This window comes from Polyodon spathula, chromosome 14 (assembly GCF_017654505.1).
Source record: "Polyodon spathula isolate WHYD16114869_AA chromosome 14, ASM1765450v1, whole genome shotgun sequence".
Classification (NCBI taxonomy): domain Eukaryota; kingdom Metazoa; phylum Chordata; class Actinopteri; order Acipenseriformes; family Polyodontidae; genus Polyodon; species Polyodon spathula.
In genome coordinates this window covers 27,276,908-27,294,799 of record NC_054547.1, presented here as the reverse complement: position 1 = coordinate 27,294,799, position 17,892 = coordinate 27,276,908, and the positions used below count along the sequence as shown (strand labels likewise).

The 17,892-nt window shown below is 37.5% G+C and overlaps 1 protein-coding gene across 10 annotated transcripts in view; it reads right to left on the bottom strand.

Moving 5' to 3' along the window:
* The window catches only part of LOC121326797 (activated CDC42 kinase 1-like), a 109,297-nt gene that overhangs the window by 42,896 nt on the left and 48,509 nt on the right, over positions 1-17,892 (bottom strand). For 9 of the 10 annotated variants that reach the window (XM_041270306.1, XM_041270312.1, XM_041270315.1 and 6 more), the window contains exon 1: positions 13,875-15,406. The exons of the other annotated variant lie outside the window; for it this stretch is intronic. In XM_041270306.1, the coding sequence (XP_041126240.1) occupies positions 13,875-13,922 (48 nt within the window). In that variant the 5' untranslated portion in view covers positions 13,923-15,406. Of the gene's footprint in view, positions 1-13,874; positions 15,407-17,892 lie in introns of those variants that run through there. 10 annotated transcript variants of the gene reach the window in all.

Sequence of the window (17,892 nt, the reverse complement as noted above, 5' to 3'; positions counted from 1 at the left end):
TAGTTTGTCAACAGAAGGGGATATTTAAAAAAAAAAAAAAAAAAAAAAAGAAATATTTCTGGCACTGAACAGTAGCATTAATATAACAATGTACTGATAGACATGTAAGCTGTGTGGTTTTTATTATTATTATTACTATTATTGGTTTTGTTTTGTTCTTTGAATATAATAGAATGTAAAACAAAAACAACAAAATACAAAGAGAGACATTTACTAAAATAATAACATAAATTCTTTTAAAAAAGACCAAATTTCCATTGGTCTTTTTAAAAAAAAAATTTGTCACAAAGATGGTCGGAATGGGGGACGTCAGACCAGAAACAGGAACCAGGAAATAAACAGAGAGAGAGGTGGAGTTTGGTGGAGCTGAGCGAATGGTCTCGCTCAGCATTTAATAAATGAATGGACAGTAAGACAAACAAAAACACAGGACACGGCACTGGTAGCCAAAATAAACACACAGACAAAACGGACTAACTCTAAATAAAACACGGTAAGCTTCTATTTAACTTAATTACGATTACAATTACCTCCGTCTCCAATCCCGTTCTCCACTCACCGAACACACAACCCTGAGTATGTGAAAACATGCTGCTTTTATGCAGCTGTACCGAGACTCGATTGCTACTCCATCATTCAATTTTAGTCGCGGTACAACTGCACGTGAATTAATAAAGTGCAACTCCCCGTGCACACATATTATTACTTTTTACTTGCACGTGAAGTGCTGTGCAATCCTCGTGCCTAAATACAAATATACATTTTAAACACTCGTGTTACACAGACCCGTTTACATCCCGTGTACCAATGACTATACACCAACATTAACACCCAACATATAACACAAAATACACACAGGGGCAGGCACTTTGCCACAGATTCTATTGATTTTTTTGTATTACATGCAGGACAGCCGCAATAAGATCGTTACCTTTATTAAAAATGTGAATCTACTGATGAATCTACCGGTTAATCAACTAATGCCCATAAATTAGACTAAATCAATCAAAAAATTTGAATCGAGTGAAATCCCTAATTTCAATATATACTTTGGTGTGTACGTGATTTTCTTTCTTTTTTTTTCCCTTGTACTCAGGGGATTGTGGTGTCCAGTGAAGATGCTGAAGTCTACGTCATGCTTCTCAAACCATTTGTGCACAATTCTCACACAGTGAATGTACAGGTACATAAATATGCAATACTATTAGAACGTAAGAAAATGTACAAACTAGAGGAGGCCATTCAGCCCTTCTGTGCTTGTTTGGTAAATCTCAAAGCTTTAATATCACAGATTTTACACTGAACATCGGGCCCTAAGTATGAATACAGGGATAATATGTACAGTACTACATACTGTAACAAACACTTCATATGTTTTCCATTGGTTTACTGCTTATTGTGCCAGCAATCATAAACTTGGAGTACTAAACTAAAACTTTTTTTGAGACATTCATGACAAGTAGGTTCTTGATTCATACATTATTACTCAGAGGGAAGGATGGCGTTGTCAGCACTAAATAACATGATGTTTTGTTTTTACTTTATTTAGACACAGATGTCGATGGTTCCACTCAGCTCAAACTCAAACTTGCTCATGAAAAACAATCTGCAACCAACTGTAACTTCCTGCGATAGTAATTAAAATGGAAATTCCATTTACTCTAGATGAATAGTTGTTTAAAATACATATTTATAAGTCACTGTGACAGGGTAGCTTTGTGGGCCCAGGCAGGCACGGAGACTCAGAGACAAGGAAGCTGCCTTTTAAGCCCGGCTGCCCAGTTTAATAAACAAAAACAAATCAAAAAGTTGAAAAAAACACTGCTCACAGAGCAAAATAAAACAAAAATAAGTCACCAACACAAAAACAGAAACAAAAATATCCAGCTCAAGGGCCAAAAACAAAAGGTTTAAACAAACTGTACAGGCTGGGTTGAGCCTTCACTGAACACAAACCCCCCCCATGACTATTGTTACTGACGTAGCTATAATGCCCGAAGCCTATTTTTTTTTTAAAGGCTTAACAATCTTTAAACAAGCTTTGTTAAGCTTGTTAAGCTTTGTGAATGGCTCTCAGCCATATTCTCAATGTACCTTGGCACATTTAAGTGAGCAAGTCTACTCAAGTATTGTTTATGAATATGGCAGTCTGTTTCTTATTATGAAAAGAAAAACAAAAAAAAAAAAAACAGTTGTTTGATTCCCCTTGTCCACAAGAGAGCCATGAGTGATGCTGCTATATTTTCAGAGTTAAAAGAAGTTTATGTCCCATCTTCGAGCAGACTGAGAAAGAAAAAAAAAAAACACCACTTGAGCATAACACTAACAGCTATCAATGGTCTGGGCTAGATTATTAGAAAAAGGCAAAAATAGGGTTTTGACACAAAATACAAACAGAGAAACACTGAATTTTGTGTAGGTATGACTTTTTAAAGTCTTTTGCAGAACAAATTCAAGATGAGGAGACAGTCAATCTAAAAAAGTGTATCGACAATTTGGTTCCATTATTATTTTACAACCCTGTTTTTCTGCATTAGATTTCACTGTTGCTCCATACAGAACATTCAAAGAGTGCTGTGGCAAAGTGCCCTGTCCTTGGTATTTATTTTTGTATGTCTTCATTATTATTATTATTATTATTATTATTATTATTATTATTATTATTATTGTATTCTATTTTTATGCAGGTGGATGAAGCCGTCTGTCTTATTTGCTGTTTGAGACCGGTCTTATAATGTGTAGTCGGTGGGGATGGGATTAAAACCCCTTCCCTAGTACCCTTGTGGGAATGTGGCTGGAGCCTTGAAGTAATTACTGTATTAAATTAGGTAATTAAGGCTCCAGCCACAGACTATAAAAAGACACACTCCAGGCTTATTAGGAGGAGAGTGTCAGAGGCGAGATATGAGTCTAAGTCTGGGAACCAGAAATAACAATTGCTAGACATAATGGTGTATTAACCAGCACGACGCTTGTTATGATTTATTTGTTTAGCCAACGTGCCCTTTTGTTTATGTTTTGTTTTCTTTAAATCCTTTGTTTTATTGATTAATAAATGTGCTGAGCGCTGTTTGCGCTTCAGTTTTGCCCAGCCCTTCTTTGTTTTTGTGTTGCTTCTTCCTGGTCTGTGATGTCACTGCAACCACTCTGCCACAAGTCCCTAAACAGAACCTGCTTGTTCTCTTGATTTTTGTTAATGAGTTACATCTGCTGGTTGAGGCTCTTTGTGAAGATTCTTGCTCCAGAAGCACTTTGGTGCAAACATCTTTCCATAGCTCATGCACTTACAGGCAAAAACTTGGCTTCCTCATTTGTCTCACAAATACCTTCTACCACGATTAAGAAACTTAACAATATTTCCGTTTGAAACAGGAAATATTGCAGTAATCTAGTTTGACTGCTACCCATTTAAAAATCAATGGCCCAATATGTATTTATTTAATTGTTTTCACAGGCAAATTCAGAAATCATTAATTAACAAACAGGGTTTATAACCCTAAGTCAACAGGCATCTTTCTGTAGAATTAAATATGTACTGTAATTGGTGTTTAAAACATGTTTCAGATGCATGTACTGTAGTTCATACAAACATACATACATACATACTTTCTAATGGAGACCTTCATTAAAGCCTGCAACTGTGAACTGTGGCTCCTTCGAATGTGGTGTTTGTTGCCAAGTGGGGGGGAGCAGGAAGCACTCTCTCCCCAAGGCCACACCTAACCAATGACATCCAAGCCTGAGGTTATACTACTACTGTAGTTCCTCTCTACTGTATCAAATTACATTGTGTGACCTCATGTAATCTGTCAATTCCAAACTGTAGCTCAACAAGCTACCACTGACCTGAACACTCTACTATTGAGTCTAATTCACTATGTACCTCAAAAGTCACATAAATCAGGGATTCTCAAACTTTCTTTGCTGTGCCCCTGTGGCAGGGTGACCCACCATTGTGTGTAGTTTGTGTTATATGTTGTATATAGTGTGTTATTGTTGGTGTAAATATATATATATATATATATTGGTGCACGGGATATAATGGGGCTGTGGAGCACAAGTGATTTTAAATATATAGTTGTATTTAGTCACGAGGATTGCACAATCACTTCACATGCAGATAAAATGTGTATTAATATGTGAGCACGGGGAGTGCACAAATTAGTACACGTGCTGGGATTCAAGTGAATAATTAATCAGTAATTGAATCCCGGAACAGCTGTATATACAGTGCCGAGAAAAAGTCTGTGAACCCCTTAGGATTTTACCATATTTCACATATTTCAAACATAAAATGTTACTAGATCGTAATAGAAGTCCTAATAATAGATAACCTGATTAAACACAACACAAAAACATGAAACTTTTTTAACATTTATTTATCCACAAATGATTCAACATTCAATACCCATGTGTGAAAAAGTATGTGAACCTTTTGATTCCGTAACTGGTGGCACCCCCTTAAGCACCAATAACTTCAACTAAGTGTTTCCTGTAACTGTTGGTCAGTCTCTCTCATCGGTTTTGAGGAATTTTGGCCCATTCCTCCTTACAGATCTGCTTCAACTCTGTGATATTTGAGGGCTTCCTTGCACAGACTGCTCGCTTCAGGTCCTGTCACAACATTTCGATGGGGTTTAGGTCCGTTCTTTGACTAGGCCATTCTAAAACATGGACTTTCTTCTTCTGCAGCCATTGTTTTGTAGATCTGCTTGTATGTTTAGGATCATTATCTTGCTGCATGACCCACTTTCGGTTCAGCTTCAGCTCACGGACAGATGGCCTAACATTCTCCTCTAGAATCTTCTGATACAATGCAGAATTCATGGTTTTGGCAATGATGGCAAGCCGTCCAGGAACTGGCAGCAAAGCTGCCCCAAACTATCACACTCCCACCACTATGCTTTTCGGGTGGGATGAGGTAATTCTGTTCGAACGCAGGGTTTGGTTTTCTCCAAACATAACGTTTTCATTGAGGCCAAAAAGTTCTACCTTTTACTAGTCTGTCCAGAGAACATTGTTCCAGAAGTCTTGTGGATCATCTATGTGCTCTTTGGCGAACTTCAGATGGGCAGCAATGTTCTTTTATGAGAGTCATTCTTGTTTCGTCTTTTTCTGATAGTTGAGTCATGAACACTTACATTAGCCAAGGCGAGAGTGGCCTGCAGATCCTTGGATGTTACTCTGGGGTTCTTTGTGACTTCCTTAATGATTTTCCAGTTTGTTCTTGGAGAGGTTTTGGTAGGACGACTGCTCCTGGGTACAGTGACTGTGGTCTTGAACCTTCTCCCTTTTGTCTGACAAAGGATTCGTGGAGCCTCAAGTCCTTAGACATTGTTTTATAACCCTTTGTAGACTGATGAGCATCACTAACTGTTTTTCTGAGGTCCTCAGAGATTTCTTTTGATCTTGGCATGATGTGTTTCCACACACCTGTATAGTGAAGACCAAACTCACAAAGTTTCTGATCTTTAATTGGGGTGGGGCCTCCCAAACTCACCTCTGAAGATCTACCTAATTATTTAAACACCTAATTCTAATTATCCCCTTAGGTGAGTTGTTAAAACCAGGGGTTCATTTACTTTTTCACATACCGTGAATCTTAATTACTCATTGTTTGTCTAATTCATACATCATTTTGTTTCAAAAGACATGGAATTGGTTAATATAAAGCCTTTTAGATATTTAATTATTTGATTCAAGTAGGCTATCATGGTAAAACTATGTAAATTCCATAATTATCAGTGGGGTTCACAAACTTTTTCTCGGCACAGTATAGATGCATGAAGCACTCACTCGTGCTGTTTTTACACCAGCGCTATACTTGATTTATTTAGTGTATCTCCAGTGTTACAAACTGCAAACTGCTACTACTTCTTGGTCTGGTGTCACCACAACAGTCATCTGATCACACTAATATAGCTTTAAATTCTATGAACAAGCCTTCTCCTGTAATTGCAATCTCATTTTAAATCTTGCAAGCAGAGTCTCCAACAGAAATGGAGAAGTTGCTGCCACTTAATGGTTGGGTGAGTTTAAAGTATTCAGAGCAAGTCATGAAGGAGACACACTGCCCAGTTGCACTGGGAAAGGTGGTTTTACAGAAGAACATAACAAAGTTTACAAACGAGGGGAGGCCATTCAGCCCACCTTGCTCGTTTGGTTGTTAGTAGCTTATTGATCCCAGAATCTCATTAAGCAGCTTCTTGAATGATCCCAGGGTGTCAGCTTGTACCACTAGCTCCATGAATGCAGCATAAGTAATTTGCTGCCTGCTGCTCTTAATTGAGTATCAAAATACCTGGCCAGGTTAATTTAATTATCTGTTCAATTGCTAAATAAGTAAATTTGTTCTCATTTTTTAAAGTGGGTCTTTCAGATTCCATAAGGTAAAATTAGGTGAAGCTATTTCAATTTACTGTTAACTTTTGGTAGGGGTTTATCTCTGCACTGGACTTTCTCTCTTGTTTTAACTGAGGATCTTTTTTTTAATTGCCTCATAGACACTCTATTTAGATTCAGGTGTTTTCCTTAATTGCCTTTGCAAAGGTCTTATTGGGCTTGATGTATCATTAAGTCTAAGTATCTTAATTGGTAGCTCCTTAAATAGGACTATTACTGCCTGGTGGAGAGGTTGGTTCTTTTTTTTTTGCTGAGGTAAGTCTTTTTTTTTTTGGGTGTGGGGTGAGTCTTTTTTTTTTGGGTGTGGGGTGAGTCTTTTTTTTTGGGGGTGTGGGGTTTTTGTGGATGCAGAGTGTTTGAAGAAGGAGTTTGCTGGTCTGTAAAGGAGTAATCAGGAAGGAATAATCTTTTGGTTGTTAGAAACAGTATTTTCTCTAATCTGCCATTTTTCCAGTTTAAATTAACCAGTTATCTAGTCTCCTGCCAAACTGAAACTATCCACATCATTCAAATTGTTTATATGGATCCTAAGAGCAACAACAGTCACTAATCCAGTTATCATAATCACGTTTTGTCTTCTTACCTGGTTGGAAAATCCAAGCTCTACAGAACCAAGGAAGTACTGGGTGAGACCCCCTAATGGGGAGGAATCTTGTTTTCTTTTCTATGGATTATCTGGGATGTTCCGACTGTTTTATTATTAGTATTAAGTATTATTATTTTTATTTATTGGGGATTAATGAGCACCCAGCACAGAAGTTTCATTTGTTTTGTGTTTAAACTTTTCTGTTTCAACTACATTCGCAATACGGATTGAATAATATTTTGGGACTTTTAAAGTATTGGTGGTTGTTTCATGGACTTTTTTTTTTACTTCTTTTTATAAGGACTGCCTGATGGACTGTGGTAAACATTTTGAAGTGTTCAAATGCTGTCTATTTAAAACTCATGTACACCAAATGTTTGTTCTATCTGTCTCAAGTATAATCCATGCATATCCAATAACATTTGCTATCTGAATCCTGTTGTCTTCTGGTTTAATTGTCTTCCTATGTTCTATTTGTTGTAAACAATCCTGACTTACCCTGCAATTTTTCTTGGTTCTGTCACGCAATCCTACTGCTTTGGCGATTTATATTGTTCAGGGTTGTTTATTTTTATTTCCATCAAAAAATACTAGTTATTGGACATTGCTTAAGGATTGGGTTTGTTACAAGCTTCAACATCTCCCAAGATACTGTTTACTATATAGGTTATTTTCCATTTGGGATATTATTATAGTTTCCATACAATAGAAGTCAGGCTTATTGGTCTGTAGTTACCCGGTTCAGAGTTGTCTCCTGTTTTGTGGATCTGTATTAAGTTTGCAATTTTCCAGTCTGTCTGTACAACCCCTGTGTCAAGACTGTTGCATGATCATGGTTAGCTGTTTGTAAATAGATTTTCATTTCTTTGAGTACTCCCCTGGCCCAGGGGATTTTGTTTATTTTAAGGGCTCCTAGTCCCTTTAACACTTCTGTCTCTTATGCTAAAGGTATTTAAAACCGGACAGGAACAGGTTGGCGTGTGGGGCATGTTGCCTGTATCCTCCTTTGTAAAAACTTATGAAAAGTAATTTTATTTGCTATTTTTTTCTTTGTCTGACTTTGCCATTTGTATTTCTAGACATATGACCCCCTCCTTGAATGTTCTCTTGCTGTTATTGGAAAAACTTTTTGGAATTGGTTTTAGCCCCCTTAGCAATGCTCATTTCTATCTCCCTCTTGGCCTTTCTAACTTCCTTTTTGACTTGTGCATTCAGTTCCAAGTACTCTTTCTGTGTACTTTTGTTCTTGGTCCCTTCTAAATGCTCTGTAAAGTGCCTTTTTTTCTCAGAATATGTTTTCTAAATTTGATCTATTAAACCATTTTGGCAATTGTTTTAGATTTGTCTACTTTTGGGATGTAATTGTTTTGCGCCTCTAGTACTAAATTTTTGAAGAACAGCCATCCTTTTTCTGTGGATGCTTTCTCTATTTTACTCTAATTTATTTCTGTTAGTCTGTTTCATACCTTCATAATTTGCCTTTCTAAAATTGTAAACCTTAGCTTTTAAATCATTTACTTTTTGGGTTTTAAAATGCACTTCAAATCAGACCATGTGGTCTGAGTTTGCCAATGGCGCTCTGACGTCTGTTTTAGTTATTCTGCCTTCGTTACTTAGACTAAATCAAGGCATGTCTCCCCTCGAATCTGTTTGACGTTTTGATTGCTGGTGGCCGTGTTTTTAAGTTTCTCTTTTCCCCTTGTCTCTGCCTACCTGAACCCATCCGTTTTGACCCTCTTCTAGCTCCCTGGTAGCTTTCAGTCTGTTTGGGGTGTAAACTTCCATGAATTGTGGGTGTGCCAGCTCCTCAAGATCCTGTTGCTGTCTCACTTCCTGCAGCTCCATTTCTAGCATACTTACTCATTTAAGCAAGTCCTGGATCATGCGGCACTTTGCACACACTGGGTTCAGCTCTGCTGGGTTTTCTCAGATTTCCCACATCATGCAGGTGTCACAGACTTGAAGGCCATGTTATTGTTGATGATATTATTATTATTTATTATTGTAGTTAAGTTTAGTTTCTGCCTTCAAACTGCTTCTAACTGCTCTTCACTTTTAAACTATGCACTTCTCAAACAATGTCGCTCACACGCTGTTACTGTAAGAAGTACTGTAGTAGTTCATTTTTTTTACGGGAAAAGGGTGAAATTCTTGTGAATTGATTAACCATTTTCAGTGTTTGTATTTGAGGTAACTAAACCCTTAATTGAACTAATAATTTACTTAATTTGACCTTTTTAATTATCAGTGCCTAAAAAGTTGCAGAGTTTAAGCTACATACAAAATGTTACAGGTAACTTGCTTAATAGCTGAAAACAATTAAAAGGGTCTAGTTAAGTAATTGAACTCTGCTGGAATAAAACGCATAAGACACATGGGGTCCCCAGGACCAGGGTTGGGAAGCCTTGGTCTATGGTCTTACTGTTTTTTTTTTGTTTTTTGTTTTTTTTTTTTTTTTTTTTTTTTTTTTTTTTTTTTTAAAAGAGTACTTACCCAGTCCTGCCCCTAGATGGAAGCAAACCTCTTCATAAAACCAGAAAACAATGACCAAATAATACTGGAATCCAGCCAAAAGAATAACCTGCTAAAATCAAAATCTCTTGTTTTAAGACCATCTAGCCACCATATGACAAAGCACAATATACCATATACCAAACAGAATTCTAGACATTTACTGTAGTACCTGGCAAACATCAAAACCTAAACACTCCACATCATAAAAAAATAATAATCATTTAAAAACAAATTTATTAAAAAAAATGGACTATTTGCTGCTTAAACTTACAATTTTATACAGTGTCGCTTATAAAATATAAGTTGATAAAATATACAACAGTTCATATATATTCCCTAATGGGGACAAAATGACATTAAAATGACCAAGGCATCATACAGCTGCAGCACACTGTATAGCACGAGTACATAGAGAACAGGTTACAGTACCTTGGTCAAATTGATGAAAATGAATATCTATGTTTCATTCCCACTTGCCTGTCTGTGTGTTTGTTACTGATATTTAAGGAGGGTGCTAAACTCCCCTTTCGTTGCTGCTTTTACAATCCTCTTTAAATCCACCACGCTCCCCACTGTGGAGGGAGCCAGGCAGGCGGCTGTACTGGTTCCATGCAGAGAAGCTGCTCACTGCAGTGCTGTACGAGCAGGGAGGGCCATACAAAAACAAACAGATCTCCGCAGTGCCGCAGTGAGGGCCGGAGCGAACCCCCTCCACACAAACAACACTGAGCACAAGACACCGTCAGGACAGCAGCTAACCCGTTCAGCATGCATGCGGATGAGGTACTAAATCAAAAGCCACCTACCTGCATACAGCTGCCTTTAAAACATACCCTGAAGAGAACCTCTGGATTAACTGGTATAAATGCCAACAGATATTATCACAAAAACAATTGCATTGTGTACTTTTACATAAAATAAAGCATAAGCCTACATAAATAAACATAGGATTTCTACAGCATTTCATTAACATTCTACCGTGATTGCTTTCCAAATAGCTGTACAATTGTAAATGTTTCAATAAATACCCAGCAGGCTACACAGAACATAAACCTGGCAGTATTTTGTTGTTTCCAGTCCAGAAGTACAGTTTGGTTTATGCTAAAACAGAACAGTTATTGTACAAATGATGTGGGTAGTAATAATAGAACCTGTACTGTATTTGGTAAACTAGGCTAATACATCCTGAATAATAAACCTTTGTCTCCCTCACAACAAAACTGAAAAGCAATATTACAACAATATGCCAGGCATCAGTGCTGTAAAAAAAATCCAGCAATATTTTGGGTGCTACACTAGACAGAAGTTTGTTTTCTAAGCCATGGAAATGTTTAAAAGAGAAATTGGTATTGGACTGCAGGACAATATTTATAGTGCTTTTTTACACGCATTAGCATCAAAATGTACTACACGTGTGACAATCACTTTTGTAAAGGCAGTGGAAATGTACTCTGGCTTCTGTGCTGCACCAGACCAGCCCGGCCTGTTTGTGGAAACCAGCTATTATTTTTCTGGGTTGACCCATCGTAGCTGTTATGGGAGCTATGGTTGCTTGGGTAAACCTGTGATGCTAAGCCAGTCGATGCAAAACCGTATTGGAGCAGAGATTGATACAGTAAAGAATGTTTACTCCCTACCACATTTAATCACAGCAGAGACGAGTTTTCATAAACAGACCAGCTCACCCCCAGCAAAGTGGTACTGTAATACTCTTTTTAATAGCCGGATTAAACCGTTTTAACAGCAAGTCCACAAAGGATAGCTTAAGACCAGCTGCAGAGCAGTACAACTGCACATAACACTAGTTGGTTTTTACATGAAATTCAACAGCAGGGGGTTTTATGAAGCAATACTCCGCTTTTATTATTACCACCAATAAAATTAAAATAAACCGAGTCCACTCCTGAGATGCAAGTGCTGAAATAAAACCACAATGCACAAAGGGGTTTTATTAGTTCACCGCTGAACAGAGCCAGGTGGTCTGAGTCACGGTTGAGTCTGCTGTCTGGAGAATGCTGTCAATGTTCTTCAGCTAATGTGATGTGTAGCCTCTGCACTTTACAGTATAGGCTTTGGTTGAATGCGGTATGCTTTAGAAACGTGCTGATGGAACGAGAACAACCCCTCTTGGCACCCTTAAACACATAAATCTGGTCTGGTGCGACTTCCTTTATAGTAAGTTTCAGTTAAGACTACCAAAAAAAACACAGCCACCCAGGTTCTGGAGGGGCGAGAGAAACTGTGGTTTAATGCTGGAATGCAGGGCCCAGCCCTGGCTCAGGCAAAGAACAGCATCCTGCACCCACCCAACACAGCACTGGTTCTGACTCTGTAGGAACCTAGAAAAACTATCTTAAAATCTTCCTAGTTGTATTTAATTTTACTATTCCTTAACCTTTTTCTGATATTTGTAATTGTTATGAGTCAATTTCACAAATCTTGTGGCCTTGTTTTAGTCTGTTAGGTGCTTTTGACTAGGAGTTCAGGAGCTTCTATTCAGTTCTAGTCTGCCTTAGCAATGTAGGTAAAGGGACAGTAACAAAAAAAGACAATTACACACTCACAGCAAACCTCCCACATTAAACCAAAAAAAACATAACTATTTTAAAGCCTGTACCGTGCACTAAATAAGATTTGGTATTTATGAAGGCTTGGAGTTTACTTGTGTCATGTGTTGAAGGCTTCAAGGCAAAAAGCTTGTCTTCTTGACAAAAAGCCTTACTTTGAATAAAACTGTATAGTATAAAGTACAGTAGCAAAAAAAACCCCAGCTTACTTAAGTAATGTTTCTTTTTTTTTCCTACCTCAGAAAAAGGGACAAGTGTTTTAATATTATAAAATTTTTGCATGTCAGCACTGGAGTGCTCAAAATTCATAACAATTGGAATGCTTGAATGAAAAAGTATCCATGCACAAGGAAATGCTTTAAATTCATTTGATCCCAGGGGGGTGCCTGTGGTCACATGACGGTTGGAGGACTGTGTCTTATTATACAGCTGTCCCTTATACAGCATTCACATTGTAAATTTATTCCCAGGCGAAGTCATCCATGATGTTTCACTTGCTTACAGTATACCCATATTGCAAAACAGTCTGAACTGTATACTGTAAATACTATTAATAAAATCAATTTGCTTCAACTGTATTTAAAGCCTTTATTGGTCAATACTGCAGATGTGGCTTTGTACACAAGTTTAATTGTTCACTAATTAAGGATAAGGGTTTTAAAGTCACAGAAAGGTTCATATAACAATATTTCTCTCAAGTATAGGATAATCTACAGTAAACTAAACTACAGTACCTCTAACTTGTATTCTTATTATTCAATAATGCACTATTGTGGTCTCCCGCATTATTTTGCAGACATGTTAACCAATAATGTCTATTTTTCCTGCTTTACCTAATGCAGCACCCAAACCATACTGATACCTAACAGCACCCTGCCATCAGTGCCCAAATTTAAAACAAAGGAAGAGTCATAGCGAATGATTTAAGCACAAAAATACAGCATTATCAATAACTACAGAACCACGACTATGAACTTAAAGTAAAGCCACTACTGTAGCAAACACATTTAAAGCAATTAAGCTTGGGGTTTTCTCCATTGTAGAAGAGTATTTCACAAACTAAGTATGTATGTTTTGGCTACGAACCACCATTTCAAAACACAGGATACCAGTCTCACCACAGAATGTTTGGCACCTTGCATGAACAGCAACCTGCTCCACCTGTTTTAAAATACTGTACCGGTTCAAAATCCATTGGAATAGAAAAAAAATTACACAAATTAAGTCTGCAGTGCTAATCAGATTTCCAGTAACGAGAGAACTGCAATTGTCTATCTAAAACTACCTCAGATTAAGTAAACAATCCCATAAGCAAACAGTGCCTTGGTTATATGGAGTGCAAAGAAGGCCAAAACTAAAAATGTACCACCAACCAGATTTTACTGTCATTTTAACAATACTGTGGGAAAATGAAGCTTTAACAAATCAAAGCGAATCAATAGATAGGCAGAATTAAACACAAATGCATTTAAGAGTGATTTTTAAAAACATGAACCTATACCCAATTTATCTACATTAGCATGTCCAAATATATTAAATGGTTTGAAAAAAATTCAAGACTGTGGTAAGGACTTTCAAAAGCTAGGAGCATAATAAGAAAATGCACAATTGCAGAACACATTTTAAACACTGGGGAGCTGCTTCCCCACACATACAGTAAGAGTACAGATAGACCCTTCATCCTTGTACGAAATCGTTCTTTCAGAGCCTTGCTTAGTTAAAGCAAGACCTTAAAATCAACTCTAAAACCTACTGGGAACTGAGAACAGAAATGTTTAGGATAATTGAGATAATAATATTTGTACCTCCTCTTCTTCATTTGGTAGCCGCTGGTACTCTGAACAGTCCCCCATGTCTGCTGCAAAACCTTTTCACATTGACAATGTTTGAACAATGCTCAATTCACAAAACAATACAACACAATCATTCTTGTTGCAAAGTGTAGGCTGTCCTCTCTCTGTCACCCTTGGCGGATTTGTTTTCTTTCAAGTTTTTTCTGCTTCCTTGATAATTTCCTGAAGATACTGAAGGATTTATTTCACCACTTTGGCTATGATGCTCTGCTCCCTCTTCCTCAAGTACACTTGACTTTGACTGCTCAGTTTTTAATCTTCAATGTCTCGTTGTACCATCATAACGGTCAAGACTAGAAAATGTTCATGCCCAATTCCAGCAGCAGCTTTTTTTTTTTTTTTAATTGTTTTGGCTAACAGCTCCTGGGGCTTTTTTTTTTTTTTTTTTTTACATGTTCTAATACAATGTACCCATAATCTTCTGCCGCCTCATGCAAATTCCAAAATATCCACCTTAGTCACTTTCAGCCATAAAAAGATGAGTGTTGGGAAAGTGGCTATTCAGTTAAATTGCATTAGTCTGAAGAGAAAAAAACACCTCTGTATTCAGACAGCAATTCATCTGTGAATATATGCTGCAGACATCTGAACCAAGTAGAGTTTTTATCTACATGATTTCTGCTCTGCTTTCATGTCTCCTCTCAATGTTGACTGTTTTGACAGCAACTTGCCTGCTTAACCGTGAAGCTGGCTTCAATTGTTGCTAGAAAATACATACAAAGGCCTAAAACTATCGTTGCGCATTACCGTAATTAAAAGAACCTGACGCTGTAATAAAAGCTTCTCTTTGACAGACGGCCACACATTTAGCTTCAGAGTCATGTCCAAAATAGTTTTTTTGTACATTCATGCACAGCCACGTAATTTCAAGCCGAGCTGTTGTTTTATCTTCCTGCACAATGTTTTATTTGAAGCTTCAGAAACATAAGAGTCCACTCTTTATCAGCATGCAGTTTCCTGGAAAAATTACCTTAATTGTCATCAGAAAACGTGGAGTAAACTTAATTCCCCGACATCAATAAAAGCTCGGTAAGCACTTGGCCTATTCGGATTGTGCAAATCAGTTGTTTGTTTGTGCTCTTCCAGCTTACATCACCAACAACAGAGTCCGTCCCTGAAAACACAGCTGCAGTAAACACCAGTTCAAGCTTCACATCAGTACTACACTAAATCTATTGTTGAAATGCTATTGTTTCCCTTCCACATCCTCATTCTCTCCTCACTACAAGCAGTTCAAATCACAGAGAGAAGCAGAGAGAGAGAGCGTATCAATGCAGTATTGCCTGGAGATGGCTACCGCAGTACCACTCACTTTATCTGCATAATTTGTATCCTCTTACATGGAATTGCTTTCAGCAATAGCATCCCTGCTGATTCCCAGCCTCCTGTAGTCTCCTGTGTTTTTCCAGTTCATGACGACAGCATCACTCCTAATTTTGTCTGTTCTACTAAACATGCCTTTGTATAGGATTTTTATTTCTTTATGACTCTTGTGCTACCATTACCCACCCACCCCCTCCCCCGACATGGTTATCCAGATGGCTGTGGAGTGTATCGCAATGTCATTATACTGGTTTCTCCCCTGATATGAGATTCCCTGCCAAGGATGGAAACAAGCTCACAGACCGGCACAGAACAAATCACACACACACACAAAAGAACATGGAGGTAATGTTTGTGCTACCCACTGTTTGCTTGATTAAATTAGCATGCTCCATTAGCCAGGACATTGGGGGTGGACACTCTGCTCCACAAAAACCTTCCAGCTAAAAAAAATAATCTGTTTGCTTAACCGTTTCAAGGCTGGCAATAGTGGAGCTTTTGAGCAGACACCAACACGACTAGCCTACCAGCATTGTATTTACTATTGGAATTATAAACCAAAAAACGAAAGAAGCTAAAATGTTTAAAACAAGTTTTAATTTTTGTACCCAAACCCAATCGGGGAGAAACTGTGCAACGCCGTATACTCTTCACAGTATACTTTATATTTTAATATCTGGCTTCAATTATTTTAAAACATACCTGTATGCAAAAAAAAATGACTTAACCTTTATTTTTTTAAAGTAATATTGGTGAATAAAATATCCTTGATTTCTAATAACTACACTATTAATAAAAGGATAGATCAGTACTGGTCTAATGGTTAAGCGTATTGTGGGAGGGGGGTCAGGCTCGTTGCAGCTGTCGGATAACATTTAGAACACAGTCTTTCAGTTCCCTGTGGAGCTGTCACCACTGGCAGCACACTTCCCAATTAACACTGTTTACATTTAAAACAGCAAGATTAAGGACTAAATGATTTTTGCATCCACTGACAATAATTGAAGCTAAACTGGGACATGTAAAGGATTAAAGCAGAAAATCTAAGTGGGGAAAAGGAAAAATATGTAGGTGTAATATGTTATACTACAATATGTCGGTTTACTTGACTTTCCAGTTTGTTCACATTCTCAATGTAAACTTCCCCGTTCCATCCTCACTGAAGCCGCCTTATTACTCTGTCACTGCCCTGTCACAGTCTACAGCAGGAAGATTCCAAATAGACCTTTTACACAGCTGCCCATAATATGCCATTTGTGACAGAAATCATCTCTTGGGAGGCTGCAATCTAAATGAAGTGGAGATTATGGTCATGCCCCCTAAATGACCTATCCATCCCTCCCCAGTTTGTTTTATTAGAGCAATAGTATTCGGCTATTTTCCAGTCAGATAACTTCCCTACAATGCAGTTGCTGTAACTGTTTATTCACACCAGAACCCTGCTGCATGCAAGGGATTATGAACAACGGCAAAATACAAGCTCTGAAATAAAATACATGATCTCCCACAAACAGTATTGCTTATACTGATGTAATTTTACAGGAAACAGAATGGCAACTAAGTAAACTGACACAAAATATAACATGTATCCTTAAAAAAAAAAAAAAAAAAAAAAACTTGGTTCAATCAAAGGTGTTTTTAGAAGCGTACAATACCATCTTTTTCAACGGCTAAAAACTGTACTGACTAAAGGCAAAATGTTGAACAAATGGTTTGACTTACTTGACCACAAAATGAAACAGCCATAATATACTGCAGTAAGTGTTTGTAAACCAATACAGTAAGAGTTTGACCCAAATAGATAATGTACACCACGACAGCCTGGTGTACATTTTGTCAATTCGGGTCAAACTGTTAATAGGAGTTTCATATTGTTGACACAGACGAAAGCAGCTAAAATGAAATTGATTTTTCAGCAGTCTGTGAGACCCTGTACACATGACCCCCCTCCTACTACCAGAGCGAACGATAATGTTTCAATAACATTTCACTGTCTGATCAATACTCGGTACTACCATATTAATGGGGATCTACAGTATTCATAAATCGCATATCTAGTTTACTGTTCTGCTTATTTTATTTGGTTGGCTAAAGATGCTACATGGTTACCAACACAGACAATAAATAGGTAAGAAATTAAAGTGTCAGAAAAGCTGATAGTATAAATGCATGTATTCAAGCGACAAATGTTTGATTTCTTGGGATAAAGAAACAAAAAGCAACAAAAACATGTAAATGATTCTTTAAGGTTTGAGATATACAGGGTACAGTACATGTGGACCACAACAACTTCAGTTACATGCTACAGTACAGGGAAAAAAGGTATCTAGCCAGTACAGTAGTGAGCCTTGTAATATTTATGGTTTTATTTCCCAAAGGTTCACAAAATATGGAACATAGATTTCAGAGCCTGGAAGTCAATAGATTTCCAATCTGGAAGTGTGTTTCAGAGTTTGCTTTTTTTATGGAGCGCTCAAAGCTTGGTAGGGTTTATATACAGGGAAGAAATTTTGTGCAAAAGATTCAAAGAAAGTGTAATTCAAACAACCTTCAAAAAATATAGATAAAATCAATAACACTGCTTGGAAAAATAACAACCTATGAGTGGTTAAACAGTATCACATGACTGTGTATATGTGTAGCACGG